General features: G+C 49.0%; 1 protein-coding gene across 3 annotated transcripts in view; it reads left to right on the forward strand.

Annotated features, from left to right (window-relative positions):
* CUNH19orf47 (chromosome unknown C19orf47 homolog) overlaps positions 1-13,818 on the forward strand; it is a 29,953-nt gene extending 16,135 nt beyond the window's left edge. Inside the window, exons 8-11 of one of the 3 annotated variants that reach the window (XM_028781633.1) lie at positions 1,064-1,213; positions 5,104-5,174; positions 6,677-7,031; positions 13,285-13,818. In XM_028781633.1, coding sequence (XP_028637466.1) covers positions 1,064-1,213; positions 5,104-5,174; positions 6,677-7,031; positions 13,285-13,406 — 698 coding nt within the window. In that variant the 3' untranslated portion in view covers positions 13,407-13,818. Of the gene's footprint in view, positions 1-1,063; positions 1,214-5,103; positions 5,175-6,676; positions 8,479-13,284 lie in introns of those variants that run through there. The other 2 variants (XM_028781634.1, XM_028781632.1) reach the window with 2 other exon arrangements.
* Positions 13,819-14,434: the final 616 nt, after the last annotated feature.

The raw sequence follows: 14,434 nt of genomic DNA on the forward strand, positions 1-14,434 counted from the left end.
TGACAGTGCCCCTGGGCTGAGACGCTGGCTCGCCTACCTTCTGACACTCTGAAGGGGATTCTTTAGTTTAGTTGAAGTATAAAGTAGGTGTGGTAGATTATGCTGTTAATCTTAGTAATGGGGAGGCTGAGGCAGGAGAATTACAAGTTCCAGACCAGCTCAGGCTACATAGTCAGACCCTGTCTTAAAAACAAAAAAGAAGCATAATTTAAGGTTAGCTACATGGCTCAGTGAGGAAAATCTTTTGCTGCTATGCCATATATTTTTTTAATTTTTTACATATTTTATGTGTAAGGTGTGGATGTTTAATCTGCATGAATGTCTGTGAATCACATGAGTGCTTGGTGCCAGCAGAGTCCACAGAGGGTATCTGATCCCTTGGGACAGGACTTACAGGTGGTTGTGAGCCACCATGTGGGTGCTGGGACTTGAACCCAGATCCTCTGGAAGTACTCTATAACCATTGAACCATCTCTTTGGCTCCAAGACATATATCTTAAAGTATAATTTAATACTGTGCCATGTCAAACCAGGAAGTATGGCCCTTGATTACTGGTTAAAAAACGAGTGCACAAAACAAAAAGTCAAAAAGTGCAGGCATCCACAGTTGTAAAGGCAGCCTATGGGGTTCAAGATCCTCCCACCCCCATGGCTCCACAGTTCAGCCAGTTAAGCAGGGTGTGGCTTACCTTGGAGAGTCTGGGAAGTCACCACTGTGTTCAAATCCCAAGCACAGATTGTGGTTTAGTCACACTAGGTGACTAAAGTCCTCAGTGGCTCAGTCTGGTGATGGGGGCAGCTGTGCACATGAAAGAGCAAGTCACACCAGTAAGAAGATGGTGTGTGGCTGGGCACTGTGGCGCATGCCCATAATAAGCCTAGCCCTCGAGGGGCTGAAGCAGGAAGTTTGTGAGTTGAGATTGGCCTGGGCTCCATAGTGAGACCTTGCCTCAGAATTGAGGACAGAAACAGAGGTAAGCTGTCCTGACCAGAGCTAGGTGTCTCTCACCCCAAGCTCTGAACATCCATCCCTGAGAGAGCTGACCCCATGTCTCCTTACCAGCTCTGGCCCACAGGGAAGAGGAAAGCCTGGTTGTTCCCACCAAGCGGCGGCGGGTCACAGCTGAGATGGAGGGAAAGTACATCATCCACATGCCCAAGGGAACCACTCCCCGTACCCGGAAGATCCTGGAGCAGCAGCAGGCAGCAAAAGGTATGGGCTGTGTGGGTTGCAGATGAGAATCTCTTAGTTTGTTGCCCATTGATGGTCCTGCCCAGGAAGTGAGGTCTCAGAGGGGAGCCACTGCTGTCATTCAGTTCATAAAGCTAGGCGCATGTCCTCCTTTGTCCCTTGTGGGCAAGGACTAAAGGACAGTCATGGCCGGCCTTGAAATTAAGTGGCCATACCTGGCCAAGGGCAGGGCCACAGTGGATGCCAGTACTGTGAGCCAAAGTCAAGCTCATCGAGGGCTGTGCAGGTAGTGGTTTTATGGTGGCAATATTTCAGAACGGTCTGCTGGTTCTGCTACAACTTCCCGATAGTGCACATCCCTTCCTGGGCCCCTTACCCATGGCTGTTTTCTCTCTAGGGAGCAGCGTCTGTGGACCTGAGTGGGTCACTGTGAATATGTCCTTGGAGTGTCTTAGTTAGGGTTTCACTGCTGTGAACAGACACCATGACCAAGGCAACTCTTATAAGGACATTTAATTGGGGCTGGCTTACAGGTTCAGAAGTTCAGTCCATTATCATCAAGGCGGGAACATGGCAGCATCCAGGCAGGCATGGTGCAGGAGGAGCTGAGAGGTCTACATCTTCATCTGAAGGCTGCTAGCAGAAGACCGACTTCCAGGCAGCCAGGATGAGGGTCTTAAAGACCACACCCACAGTGACACACCTACTCCAACAAGGCCACACCTACTCCAGTCCAGCCGCTCCCTGGGCTCAGTATATACACGCCATCACATAGAGGCTCTCTTTTTCCTCATCAGTCAGTTTTTTCTGAGACAGGGTTTCTCTGTGTAGCCCTGACTGTCCTGGAACTCACTGTGTGGACCAGGCTGGCCTCGAACTCAGAGATCCTGTTGCCTTTGCCTCCTGAGTATCGGGATTAAAGGCGTGCGACACCACTGCCTAGCCAGTTGTTTTGACATGCTGGCAATATGACCTTGTGCATACCAGGGTAGTACTCTACCACCCACCTTCAGCCTCAGTCCTTTTTTTTATTGGCACAAAAAGCATTATCTTTTAGGTATCAATATAAGATTTCCTCTAGTCATGTCTTTTTCTTTCATTTTTAGTCTTTTATTTTTTAATATATTCTTTAAAAAGTTACTTTTTATGGGTATGCTTATGTGAGTTCCTGTAGCCTGTGTGCAGCAGCCCTCGAAAACCAGGAGAGGGTGCTGGGGTCCCCGGAACTGGAGTTATGTAAGGTTGTAAGCAAACGTGTGTGCCGGGAACTGAACGTCGGTCCTGTACAAGAGCTGTAAGTGTTCTTATCTGCTGAGCCATCTTTCTAGCCCCTATTCTTTGATAATTTCATACAGTTTTATGCATTATATTTTCATTGGATCTACCTTAAGCTAACCCCCTACTCTTGCGAGATAACTCCAACATATCCCTATCTCCTTCATGTCCTGTCTTCTTTTTTTTTTCTCTCACTGCACCCTATTGGAGCTGCCAGGCAGAATCCTGACTGACCTTGTTGGCCTGAGCTGCAGGCCCGTGTGGATAACCCTGAGTACAGCATCTCAGCACATCTCCAGCTCTTGTGTCCTTCTGGACGCTCTTCTGCGGTGTCCCCTGAACCTTGGGGAGGCTGCCGTAGATTTAGGGCCAAGCACTCAAGGCACGCTGACTCTCAGCGCTTTGACAGTCAAGTCTTTCCAGTGACTGCTGCCCACTGTAGAAGAAGCTCTGACCAAGTTGAGAGTAGCACGACTGTATGGATATGTGTCACATATATATATATAAAATTATTTTTTGTTTATGTATACCCCATTCGTGTAAGAGCCTGCAGAGGCCAGAAAAGGGTGTCAGATCCTCCTCTGGAGCCGCCGTCACAAGTGATTGTGAGCCTCCATGTAGTTGCTAGGGACCGAACCTGCAAGAGCAGTCAGTGCTCTTCAAGGCTCTCCTCTCCCTACACAGGCTGATATAGAAGATAGTTTGATACAATGTCTATTTAGCAAAATGGCAGTATTAACTTTTCTATTAGGGCCTACTACCTCCTAAGCTTCAGACATGTGACCAGATTTACCGTCGCACACACGTATTCCTCCTGTGGAGCGGCCTCACATCTAAGCAGGGAGCTGTTGGGTAACCTCGTAACCTTCATGTCACTGCTACACCAGTGAGCACGTCTTGCCAGGCAGGTTGATATTCTAGTGTTCAGGGTTCACTGCTGGTAATACCACTGACGACTCTTCCTCCTCAGTGGTCTGCAGAGTGCCTTTCAATCCTGGGAAACTAGCCATTAGGGAAGAAGTTGTTTTCCTTTTTTTTTTTTTTTTTTTTTTTTTTGGTTTTTCGAGACAGGGTTTCTCTGTGTAGTCCTGGCTGTTCTGGAACTCACTCTGTAGACCAGGCTGGCCACTAACTTATAGAGATCTGCCTGCCTCCACCTCCAAAATGCTGAGATAAAAGGCATGTGCCACCATACCTGGGGTGGTGACTTATTCTTTTTTGATGATTGTTTCCATAGTATTTGGGGCTCATCTTTCAGTGAACACTGTATTGGTGATGTAGGGTTTTTTCCTTTGGTTGAGGAAGTGTTTCCCAGTGTAGCCCTGGCCGTAGTCCTGTAGACCAGAGATCTACCTGCCTCTGGCTCCCGAGGCCCGGGATCAACCATGTGCGCTGCCTCTACCTGGCTGAAATGTATGTTCTGTTGTGTTTAGTAGAGGACTCATCCTGGTCCATCGCATCTTGCCAAGTGCCCACAGTCGCAAGCGTGAAAGGAGCAAGTGCAGGTTCAGAACTCTCACAGAAAAGCTGGCTGTGATAGCACCCAGCAGTACTCTAGCCTCAGTTACATAGTGAGTTCACAGTTAGCTGAGGCTATGTGAGCAGCACCTTCCCTTCCATGTCAGCAGAGGCAGAGTGAATGTTAGGTTACTGTTGCTATGATGAAACATCAAAAGCAGGTCGGGGGGCTGGAGAGACGGCTCAGCGGTTAAGAGCACTGACTGCTCTTCCGAAGGTCATGAGTTCAAATCCCAGCAACCACATGGTGGCTCACAATCCTCTGTAATGGGATCCGATGCCATCTTCTGGTGTGTCTGAAGACAGCTACAGTGTACTCACATACATGAAATAAATAAACCTAAAAAAAATTTTTTTTTTTTTTAAACCAAGTTGGGGAGGAAAGGGTTTCTTTGGTTTACACTTCCTCATCACTGGAGGAACACAGGACAGGAACTGAAGCAGGGCAGGAGCCCGAAGCCAGGAGCTGATGCGGAGGAGTGCTGCTGACTGCCTTGCTCAGCCTGTCCTCTTACAGAACCCAGGACCCCCAGCCTGGTGTTCGTGGACCCTATTCCATCAGTCACTAAGAATCATGAAGAAAGTGATCATTAAGATTTTAAAACAACGCTGGGCGGTGGTGGCGCACGCCTTTAATCCTAGCACTTGGGAGGCAGAGGCAGGCGGATTTCTGAGTTCGAGGCCAGCCTGGTCTACAGAGTGAGTTCCAGGACAGCCAGGGCTACACAGAGAAACCCTGTCTCGAAAAACCAAAAAATAAAATAAATCATTAAACTGCTTGCAGGCTTTCCTTCAAGCCCTGTTATGGCGGCCTTCTCTCCTTCTCTTTGTTGGAGCTCCTCGTCTTAGATGACTTTACTTACATTGAGTTGACAGGAAGCTAACCTGCAATTGATCTTTCCCAGATCTGACAGTCACCGTGTGTTTGTGTGACGATCAGAGCCAGTAGTCTAGTTGCAAAGCCTGCGCCAAGCATGCTCTGTTCCTGCTAGGACACTTCTCGCTGGCGTGTGGGCTGGCAGGGTCATCCCTCCTTGGCATCTGCTCTGTCATCAGCCTAGACACGATCCCATGAGACACCAGGCAGGTGCTGCTTCATGATGTCACTTCCCTCCCAGGTCTCCACAGGACATCTGTGTTTGATCGCCTTGGTGCTGAGACTAAAGCAGACACGACCACAGGGACTAAGGTGAGTGTGGCTGGCTGGAGCAGCTCGTGTGGGCAAGTGCTGGTGCTCTCTGTGCTTCCCGACGCGCACACATCTGTGTCCCAGATGTCCATACTGTCTTCCCGAGTTTTGAACCTCTGTTTTTTCTTCGGCTCTGGTGGATTTCCTGTTTGCCCTTTGTCTTTCCTCAGCTGACATTTAGCCCAGCTCCGGTCATTTGGTTGCTAGATTTCTCTGTAACCTTCTGTCCTCATGTGTCACCTAGTCTCAGCGTCTTCTACCACGGCAAGTCCTGTCGTGAACCTCCAGCTCAGGGTACCTGCCATCTGCATTCCAGTCAGCTGAATGCGTTTCAAGTTCCAAGTCCCTGGCATGGTGTGCGTGGTTCTCAGTTCTGAATTTGTGTAGTGCCAGTGCGTAGGTTGCCTGCGGAATATCAGCAAGGGGTGAGGGCGTGTGGGGCATGGCGAGCATGGGGCACGGCGAGCGTGGTAGACAACCATGCCTTCCACTGAGTCTCGTGCTCACCAGGGTAGAGCTACCTGCTTGCCTGTCTCTCACCTCCCAGAATCTTACCATGTGGTGATGCTAACACTTAGGCTCAGAGGACTGGAGGTCCAGCAGTGTGAGAGCACAAAGGCTGTGGCTGTCACTTGTGCCTCAGGAACCCAGTGCATGCTTTTTTCTCAGCTGTCTTTTGGAAGGCCTGACCTCGGTGTTTGGGTCTCAGAGGCAATCCCTGGCATCTCTGAGAAGATGTGGATTGTCCCTGATTCGATTTTTCCTGACTGCTATCCTCCAGCCTGCTTCTCTCCTTTGCATGCTGGCAGTGGTGGCCCATATCTGTCATCCTAGCACTCAGGAGGTGAGGCAGGCAGGTCTCACGTTTGAGACCAGCTATGCTTTTTATAAAGGAAATCAAGGAAAAGAGAATCCATGGAGACATGCTCTCCCCACAGAGCTTGGCTGCTGAAGTCACAGAATTAGTGGAGTTGTTTCTGATGCTGCTTCATCCTGGGCTGTGCCTCCAGGAGGGCATGGCCAGGGTTGAGCTGATTGTTGTGGTTTTCCCCAACTCTGTTCATCCTAGGCTGAGGTACAGGACTGAGACTAGTGTCTGGGGCTCATGAACTGTCTGCTAAGTAAGTGGCCAAGGAAGGCTGGGGTGGGCTCAGTGGAGAGCACTTCCCTGCTGTGTATGAGAAAATGAACAGCTAAAATGACCTGGGACCTTCCCAATGCTCACCTGTCCTGGGCAGTGCACTCCGTTTCTCTGTCTTCATAGAGCCATGGCTCTTCAGCTCTCAGGGCTCCCATGGTCAGTGATTTTTTTTCCTAAAGAACCTTCCTGAGTCTCTTAGCATAGTCAGGTCTTCCTTTTGGTACCCTAGCCTCTGGTCCCCTTCAATAGTGCTGTCATTATTACATAGGATGTAACTGAACTGACAGCTGACTTCTTAGAGACCAACCAGAGCAGGTAGCATGCTGAGGGAGTAAGTGACCCTTTTCTCTGCCCTCTACAGCCCACAGGAGTTTTCAGCCGCTTAGGGGCCACCCCAGAGATGGATGACGATCTGGCCTGGGACAGTGACAATGACAGCAGCAGTAGCTCTGTCCTGCAGTATGCTGGGGTCCTGAAGAAACTAGGACGAGGCCCAACCAAGGCCAGTCCCCAGCCACCACTGACTGTCAAAGCCAAGGCCACGAGCTCTGCAACCACAACAGCTACCACGCCAAAGCTGCGGCGCCTGGCGCTTCCCTCTCACCCGGGGCCGGAGAAGAAGCCGGATTCCCTGCCCAAAGTCAGCATCCTTCAGAGACTCGGCAAGGCTGCCGTTGTGTCCGAGGCACAGGACAGCCAGGTCACCAGCACCAAGAGTAAGTCCTCAGCTGAGGTCAAGTTCGCCATTAAGAGGACTCTGGTAGGGCCCCGGGGGAGCAGCTCCAGCGAGAGCCTTGGTGCCCAGATGGACCATGCAGGCACTGTGAGCGTGTTCAAAAGACTGGGCCGGAGGACTTTCTAGCCACACACAGGGTGGGGTACAGCATGGAATGGCAGGCCGGCTCCTGCTTTCATCCCTTCCAGCCTTTCTTAAGGGCACAGCTGCCCTCCTTCCGAGCTCTAGATGGCACAAGGCTTGGCTCTCTCCAGCATCTATGCTGGTTCCAAGCACTCGGGGACACAGGCATTTTTCCTGGTCTTTGATGTTCCTGTGACCTGACCCTGTTCTGGGACTTTCCCTTCTTCCTGCCCTATGTCCTCTGTGCAGTAACTGCGGCCTTGGCATAGTCCCCTTTTCTACCTCTTCCCAAAGCCAAGGCCCTGTTTCTTTCATGCAGTCCACCCCTGACAGCAGCAGCATCTGCTGCTGTGGACCCTCCTGTTGTGACTGCCCCACCCCAAAGGTGTCACCTGGAGGCCCACCCTGCGCTTCCCTCCCTCTTCTCCCGCTCCCCTGCCTGCTGTGCTGTCTCTCCCTCTCTTCCCTCTTTTCATTTCTCTTCTGTTTTCTGTCCCTGTGGCAAGGCCCGACCGTCCGCTGCGTCCTGCCCGACCCTCCTGCACTTCTGGCCTCCCAGCGGCCCCGTCGGCGACGGTGGCGGCGAGCCTGTAAAGACTGTTAGCTGCCTTCCATTCCCAGGCTGGAGGCGCTCCCCCAGACCGGACCTGCAGCTGGGGCACCTCCGTTTCCCTGCCCTGGCCATCTTTTTCTTTGATGGGTGCTGGGCAGCGAACATTGGGAAGGGGAGGGTGCTGAGGAAAGATGACTGCTGTTTTAATATATTTTTGTGACTTTCAGACTGTTTCCTTCCTTTCCTCTTCTTCACTGGGAGTCACAGGTCTGTTGTTCACACCAACACAGTGGGGTGGTAGGCACTGGTGAAGGACTGGGGCCAGAACATCAGGACCTGAGCTGAAGGGGATGATGGCGACAGTCCTCCAGGTGAAGCCATCACGTCCCCTATAAGCTGCAGTGCCTTGTCACTATGGCTTCCCCCATTGATGTCACCATTCTGCCACTCTGCCTGTTGGTAGCTTGCTTTTATTTTGAGACAGGATCTCACTATGTAGCCCTAGCTTCCCTGGAACTTGCTATGTAGATCAGGCTGGCCTCAAACTCTGAAGAGACCCGCTTGCCTCTGCCTCCTAAGCTCCCAAGTGCTGGGATTAAAGGCTTTCCTACCACACCCAGCTGCCTTGCTTTCTTTTTCTTTTTTCATTTCTTTTTTTTCGGAACCCCAAGGTGGCTCAAATTTGCTATATAGTTGAGGAAGACTTGGAACGTCTTTCTTTACAAATAAATTTATTTTATGTGTATAAATATTTTGTTTCTGTGTATGTATTAGGCACATACGTGCCTGATGTCCATGGAGACTTGGAAGAAGATGTTGGATACCCTGAGACTGAAGTTAAGGATAGTTGTGATGCCCTTTGTGGACTCTGGAAACAAACTTTAGTCCCCTGCAAGCAACAAATGCTCCTACACACTGAGCCCATGCTTGGAGTTTCTAATCCTCTATCTATTCCGTGAGATTTCTGATGTTAGAGGCCTGTGTCACAATGTCAGGGTTTTATGTGTGCAGGAGGCTAGGTCCAGGCCTTATGTGAACATTCCGTTAGCTTTCACCCAATCTCGCTTTTTGAGACTGTGTTACTCAAACTTGTGTTAGCCTCAAACTCAAGGTCCTCTTGCCTCTTCCTCTGGAATGCCGCAGTTATAGGTGTGAGCCAGTAACTCACAGCCCCTTAGATGTCGTGAGATTGTATCGCCCAAAGAAAAGCAGTGGGGCGTGGTTCGAAGATTATGGTCAGAAGATTTTGAGGTGACATCATTGGGTGAATTGGGAATAAGAAGAGGCATTTTTTTTTTTTAGAGTTCAGGAGAACATTCTGAGGGAAGGACTACCACAGCCAAAGACCTTGTGGTGGAGCTGTGACCAGGAAGGTGGCTGGCTGTGAAGAAGGCATGGCTACTGGATAGGAGGAATAGCTATTGGCAGAGACAGGAGAATGAATGGGACGAAGAGGGTGGGAGCAGTTCTAGTAACTGTTAAAGAGTAGAGGCATCCAGTGTGGTTGGCCATGTGTGTAATCCCAGCACTCAGGAGACTGAGGCTGGACGATGTCTGACTTCCAGGTCAGCCTGAAAGATACAGCAAGATCTTGCCTCAAAAATGTAAAGATAAACAAAACAAAAGGAAACAGGACTGGAGAGATGGGTCAGCGGTTAAGAGCACTGACTGCAGCCGGGCAGTGGTGGCGCACGCCTTTAATCCCAGCACTTGGGAGGCAGAGGCAGACAGATTTCTGAGTTCGAGGCCAGCCTGGTCTACAGAGTGAGTTCCAGGACAGCCAGGGCTACACAGAGAAACCCTGTCTCGAAAAAACCAAAACAAACAAACAAACAAACAAACAGTACTGACTGCTCTTTCAGAGGTCCTGAGTTCAATTTCAAGTAACCACATGGTGGCTCACAGCCATCTGTAATGGGATCTGATGCCTTCTTCTGGTGTGTCTGAACAACAGTGTAATCACATATATTAGATAAATAAGTCTTTAAAAAACCACACAACCCCCTCCTACTCACCCCCCAAACATACATAATGGCGCACACCTTTAATTTCAGCACTTGGAAAGCAGTGACAAGAGAATCTCTGAGTTTGAGACCAGCCTGGCCTACATAGTGAGTTCTGGGACAGCTAGAAGTATATAGTGAGATTGTGTTTCTAAAAAATAAAAACAGCCATCCCTGGTGGCAAATGCCTTTAATCCCAGCACTTGGAGGCAGAAGCAGATTGAATCTCCCTGAGTTCCAGGCCAGCCTGATCTTCAAAGCAAGTTCCAAGACAGCTAGGACTCTTAACATAGAGAAACCCTGTCTCAGAGTTGGGGGCCGAGGAAAAGACAAGGCGCCGAAGAACCAGCTGAGTGGATAACAGCATTGGCTGCTCTTCCAGAGAACCTAGGTTCTGTTCCCAGCAACCACATGTGGCTCACAACCATCTGTAACTAAAGTTCCAGGGAATCTGGTACCCTCTTCTGGCTTATGAGGACACCAGGCATACACATGGGGCACAGACAGCAGACAAAACACCCATACACATATATATATATACATTATATACATATAAATAACTTGTTATGTAAAAGATAAAGGGAGAAATCAGAGGGAACCTTTTTTCCCGTTCTCTCATATATCACACCCTGATCTGTGTCCCCTCCAGTCTTCCCAGTTCTACTTTTCCCCCAGATCCACTCTCCTCTGTTCCCCTTAAAAGGGGGGGGGGGGGAAGCATCCCCAGGGATATCAGCCAAACATGGCATAACCAATTACAGTCAGACAAACAAAAGACAAACGCTCACATCAAGGCTGGATGAGGCAACCCAGTAGGAGGAAAAAATGTCCTAAGAGCAGGCAGAAGAGTCAGAGGCACCCCCGTACTCCCACTGTTCGGACTCCCACAGGAACACCAAGCTACGTAACCGTAAGGTGTACGCAGAGGACCTAGCTTAGACCCATATAGTATCTGTGTTTGTTGCTTCAGCCTCTGTGAGTTCCTATGAGCCCTGGTTAGTTGATTCTGTGGGCCATGTTGTTGTGTCTACCCCTCTGGCTCCTACAATACTTCCTCCCCCTTTTCTGTGGGGTTCCTCTGACTCTACCTAGTGATTGGCTGTGGGTCTCTGCCTTTGCTCGTCAGTCGCTGGATGAAGCCTGTCTGAGGACAACTGGGCTAGGCACCAGTCTGAGTACAGCAGAACACCACTAGCCGCCATTTCATCGACCCCCCACCCCTCCTCTCCAATGGTGTTTGGTTCTATCCCGTATCTCTGAGCTGGTCTGCATCTGCGTCTGGTTCATCCAGCCTAGGCCAGGTGGGGGCTACAGAGTTAACTTTTTTGTTTGCTTTTCTTCTAATGGTGGGGATCAAATCTAGTGTCTCATACACGCTAACAATGCTAGCAAGTGTAACAGCTCTGTTGTTTTAAAAGGCAGCTTTTAAAATCCCCTTTTATTTAAACCTTTTCCTAATGCATACTCTGCTTTGTCTGTTTCATTCTGTAGCCCAGGCTGTCCCGGGCAGCTGAAGTTGACCTTGAGACTGAGGCTACCCTGCCACACACACACCTACTAAGACTTAGACTTAAGTGTTTGGATTCTAGGCGTGAGCCACCACACTTCATTAAATGTTTTTGATTTGGAGGCTGTGAGGGGGTTTTTGTTTTGCTTTGTTTGTTTTTCGAGACAGGATTTCTCTGTGTAGCCCTGGCTGTCCTGGAACTCACTCTGTAGACCAGGCTAGCCTCGAACTCAGAAATCCACCTGCCTCTGCCTCCCAAGTGCTGGGATTAAAGTTATGCGCTACCACCGCCCGGCAAGTTTTTTATTTTTATTACCCTACTGTCACCCCCTAGGTGAGGGATGCCAAGCCAAAGGACTGACCACTTTTGTACTGTGCTAGTCAGTTCTCTCCCACCATATTATGGGTCCTAGGCCTCAAACTTAGTTGGTCAAGTTTGCTGGCAAAGGTCTTTACCCACTGAGTCTTTTTTTTTTTGGCCAATTTTTAAAGGATTTTATTTATTTTTTTTTTCCTTTTTTCTCAAGGATTTTATTTTTTAGTTTATGTATGTCTGCATGCATGCATGTATGCATGTATGTGTTTATGTGTGAGATTGCTTATACACATGAATATACTGTCTGCATAGACCAGAAGAGGGCTTCAGGTCCCCAGGAGCCACAGCTATAGGCAGTTGTGAACCACCCGACATGGGTGCTGGGCCCTCTACAAAAACACTCTTACCCACTGACCATCTCTGTAGTCCCTCTTTCCTGTTGTTTCTTGTTTTGTTTTGTTTGTTTGTTTGTTTGTTTTCTAAAGCCTAGTTGGCTCCCTAAGTTACTATGTAACTATGTTGGTAATAATCCAGAAGTAATAGGATGAATATGTATTCGTGGATTTAAGCCACATCTTTTAGGATTTATTAGGATGACTTACAGGCTGTGGTCCAGCTACTTCAATAATGGCTGTCTACCATCGGAAGACATTCATTCCCTTCCAAGGGAAGGGCCAGAGAAGAATCTGGTAGTGGTTCAGTCCACCAGGCTGGATGCATCAGCTGGTCTTCAGTAGATGCTAGAATCCCAAAGAAGTCGGCTCTAATGCCAGCGAAGGGATAGACTCGCTAGCCAGAGTGAGGGCAAGTAGGCAGAGAGGCCAGGCTTGCTTCTCACGTGTCCTTTGTAAAGGATGCCGCCAGAAGCTATGGCCCAGATTAAAGGTTTGTCTTCCTACCTCAAAAGATCTGGTTTAAAAATTGGTCTTCCCACTTCAAATGGTTTAATTAAAAAAGAATCTCTGGGGGCTGGAGAGATGGCTCAGTGGTTAAGAGCACTGACTGCACTTCCAGAGGTCCTGAGTTCAAATCCCAGCAACCACATGATGGCTCAAAACCATCTGTAATGAGATCTGATGCCCTCTTCTGATGTGTCTGAAGATAGCTACAGTATATTCATATGTAATAAATAAATAAATCTTTAAAAAAAAAAAATCTCTTAGCTTGGTAGTGGTGGAGCATGCCTTTAATCCCAGCTCTTAGGAGGCAGAGGCAGGAGGATCTCTGTGAGTTTGAGGCCAGCCTGGTCTACAGAGTGAGTTCTAAGACAGCCAGGGCTATCCAGAGAAACCCTGTCTTGAAAAACAAAAAAAGAAACAAAAACAACAATAAAAACCTCCCTCATAGGCATGCCTCGCCTCCTGATTTTTAGTTATTTCCAGGTATAATCAAAGTGACAGGAAGAGCAGTCACAGTGTCTGAGGCTGTCTTTGAACTCTTGTTCATCTGAGCCCACCTCCCAAGTGCTGGGATTATAGGCAGTGTGCCACCATGCCTGGCTTTATATTTCATAATTTTTTTTTTCCCTGTGGTACTGGGGTTTGAGCCCAGGGCTTCACACAGGAGTACCATGATGTCATGGTAACCTGGCCTCTGCAGAACAGCCCTGGGACTTGCCGCTAAGCCACTTGGCACAGAGATGAGGAACCATTGTGGTTTGTGGTCCCAGCTGATGGGAAATGCTGGTCTGTCTTAGCTGGGGATCACTTTGATTTACCTTCTTCTAAACAGGAACTCGTCTCAAGCCAGGGAAGTTATCCGGACTGGCTAAAAACTGTCTGCATGCAAATCCTTTGGCACGGTGTTTAATGTGGCAGAGCACGGAAACACTGTTGACTGAACCAGAGCCATGAACCTGAGAGTCCAGCTCCTGACATAGATGCTCTAGACTTCAGCCTCCATCCTTTAGAGACCGGGTCACCAAGCCAGCAGTGTCAAGGATGTCTGTTGGTCGGTTTGTCCTTCATCCTGTTGCTCCTTCACCTCCCTGACTAGTCTGCACTCTTCCTCTTCCTCCTGGCTGTCCTACCAAGCCTACCTCCTCCCAAGCCAGGCCTAGCATCTGGAGCTGGGTGCTCTTCAGGCTTAAACACAGCAACTCCCTAGGCTCTAGTCTCAAACTGCAGCCCTTGCTGTAAGCTCCAAGCTCACTAGGCCTTGTCTCTGGCCTTTCTGATGCCTAGCTTGCAGCTCTGACTTCTGACTGCCTGGAATCCCCGCTGCTATCCTTAGCCCTCTTTTACACTTCCCTCCCTGCCTCCCTCCCTCCCTCCCTGCCGTCTTTCCTCCCTCCCTCCCTTCTTTCCTTCCTTCCTTCCTTCCTTCCTTCCTTCCTTCCTTCCTTCCTTCCTTCCTTCCTTCCTGCATAGCCTACCCTAATGGCAACAACTCACTATGTAGCTGAAACAGGCCTCTACCTCCTGTATGCTGGGATTACAGGCCATTATGTCTGGTTTTTCTTTTCTTTTCAAGAAAAGTTGGAGTTTATTAGGAAAAGTATTTGCCTCGACTCTAGAAAGATTTACAACTTAGCAGACCACCTTATAGCATCAGCTCAGACAACGGTGGGTTAGTCAGTGGTGTGGTGCAGGACCACACCTTGGCCAGACTGTCTAGTTATACATAACTCTTGCCTTCTCCTTAAACTTTACCCTCATTTCAGGATCTGGAAGATGAACTTTGGGGGTATTACTTGCTCATTTTGTTCCTTTTTTTCTTTCTTTCTTTCTTCTTCTTCTTCTTCTTCTTCTTCTTCTTCTTCTTCTTCTTCTTCTCCTCCTCCTCCTCCTCCTCCTCCTCCTCTTCCTCCTCCTCCTCCTCCTCCTTTCTTCTTCTTCTTTTTCTATTCTGTGTTTTTGAGATAGGATTTCTCTTTAGCCCT

This window comes from Grammomys surdaster, unplaced genomic scaffold, assembly GCF_004785775.1.
Source record: "Grammomys surdaster isolate TR1022 unplaced genomic scaffold, NIH_TR_1.0 485, whole genome shotgun sequence".
Taxonomy (NCBI): domain Eukaryota; kingdom Metazoa; phylum Chordata; class Mammalia; order Rodentia; family Muridae; genus Grammomys; species Grammomys surdaster.